The sequence below is a fragment of the Rhea americana genome, unplaced genomic scaffold, assembly GCF_003343005.1.
Source record: "Rhea americana isolate MKP2758 unplaced genomic scaffold, rheAme1 scaffold_429, whole genome shotgun sequence".
NCBI classification, from domain to species: Eukaryota; Metazoa; Chordata; class Aves; order Rheiformes; family Rheidae; genus Rhea; species Rhea americana.
The window spans coordinates 50,768-55,640 of record NW_028186567.1 but is presented as its reverse complement, the minus strand read 5'-3'; the positions used below and the strand labels follow the sequence as shown (position 1 = coordinate 55,640).

The following is a 4,873-nucleotide window of genomic DNA, read 5'->3' as shown; positions in this document are numbered from 1 at the left end:
CCCCCCGCTACATTGTAGCCGCGGGCTCCCGGCGTTCTAAGGGGCGGGGCCTGACCCACGCCCCTTGGCCAATGGCGCCGCGCGGGGCCGGGGCGGGGCGGCTGAGTGACGCGGGGCGCAGCCAATGGGCAGCGAGCGGGTGGGGCAGGGCGAGGCGGCCCGGGGCGCGCCCACGTGGCCGGCGCCGGGCTAATTGCGACGGGTAATTGCCGGGGGCCTGGGGCCGGCTGGGGCCGCGCAGGCAGCGCCCCTCTCCCCCCGTCCGCGGGCGAATTAGCCGTCGGGGAGCCCGGCCTGCGCCCCCCAGCCCCGCTGCCCGGGCGCGGGTCGGGGGGCTCGTTCCTCCGCAGACCCCCCCGGAGCTGCTCCCTGCTCCCCCGAGGCCGGAGCTCGAGGCCTCGGTGCCCGCTGGCGGCTCCCGGGCGGCCCCGGCCCCGCTGCAGCCCCCTCTGCAATCGCACCTCGCGGGCCGGCAGCACCCCCGTGTCACGGGAAGGGGGGGGGAGCGTTTAAACGCGCTAGCCGGGACCCGCTGCCAGCCCGGGGCTGCGCCAGGCGCAGGGAGCCCGGCCCTTCGGGGCGGGACTTGGCTGGGCTTGCCCAGGATGCCGGAGATCCTGGAGCGCTGCGCCCGGCGCCGGATCTGACGGGAGCAGCGCCAGGGGCAGGTTCGCTGCGCAGCGCCAGCCCGGGGGGAGCTCGGGGGCTCGGAGGCAGGGAATCACCCGCGGCCGCACCGGGGCTGCAGCCCCCGCCTGCCCTCAGGCCAGGCGATGGAGCCGGGCGCCGCCGAGCTGCTGGAAGCTCTCCTGGCACAGCAGGACGAGCCGCTCCTCGGCACCGCGTTTGGCAGCCCTGAGCCCTCCCTCCCCGGCTCGGCCCACTCGCCCGGTGGCTCAGAGCCGCCCTCCGAGTGCTGGCCCCTCGCYGAAGACAGCGTGAGTATGGGCTGCCAGCCGGGCTCGGGGATCCGGAGCAGAGGGCTGCGAGCAGGGATCAGGGCGGCGGAGAACCCCGGGCGCCCTTGCACGTCCCCCCCGAACGTCTCTCTCCTGCAGGGGCAGGACGAGAGCCAGGCTGAGGAGCTGCTGCGGCTGGCGGTGAACCCCGACGACGTGTGCAGCCTAGGCAGCTGCCACGGCACGGGGGACACCTGCCCCGGACCCTCCCAGACCCGAGCCACCAGCCATCAGGTCCCCTGTGACCCACTGCCCGCCCAGTGCAGCACCAGCGTCGCCATCCAGCTCGGTCAGTGGGGAGAACGCGCAGCGCCTGCAGGGCTCGGCCGTGGGGCCGTGTCCTGCCACCGTGCTGCAGGGCGGCGGGTGCAGCGGCCCCCGGGGCAGACGTAGCCTCCGCRCTGCAAGGACATGCAGGACCCCGCTGCCTCCCCCTTGCAGGCACCTGGCTGTGCCCCGCGTTGCTCCCCGACACCTGCATCATGAGCGAGCTGCCTGCTGCGCCGCTGTCCTTGCCCAGCTCGGGGCCTTCCGCTCCGAGCGACCTGCCAGCACCCAGCGCCCTGGTAGGCGCAGCACTGCACCCCCTCTCCGCTTCCCCGTCCCGGGCTCTCCTCAGCCGTCGGGGGCACGGGAAGGGGCTCCCCGGCCCTCCAGTTCAGCCCGGCACGTCGCCGCCTCTCCCCACAGCTGCAGCTCCCAGGCCTGCTCCTGACGGAGGAGGAAAAGCGGCTGCTGTCGCAGGAGGGGGTGACGCTGCCCAGCTGCCTGCCCCTCACCAAGGTGTGTGGCCGTGGCGGGCAGGGGCAGCTGGTGTGGCACCGCGCCGCGCTCACCCCTCTGCCCTGCCAGGCTGAGGAGCGGATCCTGAAGAAGGTGAGGAGGAAGATCCGGAACAAGCAGTCGGCCCAGGACAGCCGGCGGAGGAAGAAGGAGTACCTGGACAGGCTGGAGAGCAGGTGGGTGCCAGCAGCACCCTGCAACGCCGTGCAAGTGAGGCTCAGCGAGGGCCCTCACTCGTCCCTCCCTCTGCCTGGGCAGGGCAGCCACGTGCTCAGCTCAGAACCAGGAGCTGCAGGAAAAGGTGCTGGAGCTGGAGAAATGCAACGGGTGAGCACATCTGGGGGGCCACGGCCGACCCCGCAGYGTCGGCAGAGCCCCAGGCCAGCCCCCAGCTCGCACCAGGCACGTGGGGCACTGGGCTGGGCGCTCGCCGACCACCATCACCCTGCAGGTCGCTGCTGAGCCAGCTGCAGGCGCTGCAAGCGCTCATCAAACCAACGTCCACCAAGGCTGCCCAGACCAGCACCTGCCTCCTGGTACCGCCGCGTGCCGGGGCGCACGCCCACTCCGAGCACACGCGCACTCCCCAGCACACGGCACTCGCCCCGCGGCCACGGCCGCTGCACCCAGCTGTGCACACGCGCACCCAGCTGCTCTGTCTGGCACGGGAACCCTCCACTCTGCATAACTCCCTCTCATCCCCTGCAGATCCTGATCTTCTCCCTGGGACTCATCATCTTCCCCAGCTACAGCCCCTTCCGCCGCAGCCCCGGAGGCAGCCAGGACAGCCACGAGCCCATGGGAGGTAACGAGGCAGGAGAGCTCAGGGAGCCTGGGAGCTGCAGGGCCCAGAACTGAGCCCTGGCAGAAAGGGGACTGGGCAGCGACCGTCCCATCCCGGCGTGGAGCAACAAGCCCTGCCAGCCCCAGCGCTCCCTCATCCCCACAGTGATTTCCAGGAACATCCTGACCTGGGAGGAGCTGCTGGAGCCGGCTGAGGGCCCYGCCACCGGAGCGGCCCCGCTCCTGGAGCGGGGGCAGCCACGGAGGGAAGAGCCGGGACCCACAGCTGCAGCGGAGAACGGTGCCGAAGGGAGACCCAGGGATCGGAGATCTGCCGCTCGTGGGGAGCTGAGCACCAACTCCTCTGGCCAGGCGGGCCCAGATGCAGGGGCTCGGCCCTGGCTGCAGCCAGCAGCTCCAGTGGGACCAGCCGCAGGGAGGGCRGCTGGCACGGACAGGGAGGTGGCAAAACGGGCGCACGGGGAGGAGATGTGAGAGASAGTAGTGAGCAGCCCACAGCCCCGGGTGCCACCCTCCTGGGGATGCAGCACCTGCTCCAGGCACATCCCCACGCCACAGCACAGAGCCCAGCTGTGCATGGGGACGGCTCTGCGCTGTGTAAGAAAGCTCTGAGCTTGCCGGGCATTTTCCAGCTAATAAACAGCTCATTTCTACCTGAACTTGTCTTTGGAGGGGAAGAAATGCAGTAAGAAAAGGGCAACAGGGCTGAGCCACCTCTGCCACAGGTAGCTCTAAGCCACCCAGACAGGACTCCCTGCACCCCTAGCCTTGGGGCAGGGACCCCCCGCTCTCACCAGGGGGCTCAGAAATGGATCCAGGCTGGGCAGTTAGTCCRGGGGAGTAGCTAGGCTCATCCCTTAGGCAAGGGCCACACAGTTACAGGCACCAGGATGCACCCCCCACATACACCTCGCTGTTTCCCCCCAGCTGCGGCTCCCCCACGAAGCTCCAGGCACCCTGCTGCACTGGCAGGGTGAGGGAAGCGCTGGACAGACACCAGCACGTCAAAGCGCTGCTCCGGCAACAACAATCAGGATTTATTTCATGGCATCAGCTCGTGGAAAACAGATGCTGCATTGGCCTGGACCACCACGAGCATGGTACAGCAGGACTCCCCATGTGCAGAATGACAGGAGAGGCCACAGGGCAGGTCCCCACGGGCCCCATACCAGCACAGTGTGTGCAAAAGACTCCTCAGCYGCTTTCACAGGACTCCCCAGTCACGTCTCGAGGCAGCAGCAGAGCACAGGGCAGCTCCCAGCAGAGCTCCGTGTTCACAGATTGAAAGCAGGCACRCTGCCAGGGCAGGGCCCCAGACAAGTGTTTCCTCTCCCATCTCTTTTGGGAGCAACACAGGAGCAGAGTCTTCGCAGTCCAGGTGCTCCCGGCCCTGCCCCAGGCACACAGGGCCCTGCTCCAGGGCAGGCAGGCAGTGCTAAATGGACTCAATCTGCTTGCGGACCTTCTCAAGGGCTTTTCTGTCCAGCACTCGCTGGCGACACACAACCAGCACAGCAAAGACCGCAGCCACRCACATCATCGTGCCCACAAACTTCCAGAAAACGCGTGCTTCCATCACCGCCGAGCGGCAGCTGCGCCAAGGGAGAGACAGAGTTACGAGTCTGTCGGCAACAGCCCCAGGCTCAGCCCTGCTCCCCAGAGCTCAGCACCCAGGGCCTGTCAGTAGGACAGCACCCCACAGAAACCCGCGGTACTCTGTCTGGGGGACCTGCCACCTGCCCAGTTCCACCACAGGGGCTTTCCTCACCTCTTGAACTCATCCCTCCTGGAAGTAGCGCAGCTGATTTTCTCAATGAAGCCTGTTGGGCTGCACTCCGCTATCGTCTTCTGCAACCAGAACCACCCAGGTGAGAGGCTGCGCTGGAGCAGGCTGTGCCAATCTCCCCAAGCTGCCCTGACACCAGGCGTGCGCAGGGGGGACCTGGCATCGCAGGGAGGGGATGACCACGGCCTACTGGGCCCCGCCGCCTGCACTCACCACCTGGAAGCTGGTGCACTGGGTGCACTCCTGCGCCACCACGAAGTCCTCCACCTGCCAGCACGCCGTGGCCGCCACAGGGCTCGCTGTGGGAGAGAGGCCGGGCAGGGTGACCGTGGGCCCAGCACCAAAACCGCCCCCCAGACCTGCCCCCGGGGCCGGGACACCCCTCGGGCCTCCTCCCTTCCTAAGGCCAGGACCCCCCCGACCTCCTCCACTCCCGGTGCCAGGGCCCCCGGGACCGCCCCGGCCTCGCACCCACCCGAGCGCCGCTCGTCACTCGCCACCATCGCCGCCGCCAGCCTGTGGAGAGAGGAGAGACGCCGTG

General features: G+C 69.1%; 2 protein-coding genes across 2 annotated transcripts in view; one reads left to right on the top strand and one right to left on the bottom strand.

The window, feature by feature from the left end:
- Positions 1-272: 272 nt before the first annotated feature.
- On the top strand, positions 273-3,205 carry CREB3L4 (cAMP responsive element binding protein 3 like 4). Its single transcript, XM_085315372.1, has 9 exons — positions 273-938; positions 1,059-1,248; positions 1,401-1,525; positions 1,650-1,742; positions 1,812-1,918; positions 2,001-2,069; positions 2,194-2,278; positions 2,451-2,547; positions 2,692-3,205. Exons 1-9 carry the CDS (start codon positions 774-776, stop codon positions 3,018-3,020), a joined length of 1,260 nt encoding a protein of 419 aa, XP_085171498.1. The 5' UTR covers positions 273-773; the 3' UTR covers positions 3,021-3,205.
- A 357-nt stretch (positions 3,206-3,562) lies between these two features.
- LOC146589933 (uncharacterized) overlaps positions 3,563-4,873 on the bottom strand; it is a gene marked incomplete at its 5' end in the record, with an annotated part of 4,362 nt that continues 3,051 nt past the window's right edge. Inside the window, 4 exons of the mRNA XM_085315361.1 lie at positions 3,563-4,138; positions 4,315-4,394; positions 4,546-4,631; positions 4,808-4,848. Of these exons, the coding sequence (XP_085171487.1) occupies positions 3,982-4,138; positions 4,315-4,394; positions 4,546-4,631; positions 4,808-4,848 (364 nt within the window). The remainder of the gene's footprint in view (positions 4,139-4,314; positions 4,395-4,545; positions 4,632-4,807; positions 4,849-4,873) is intronic.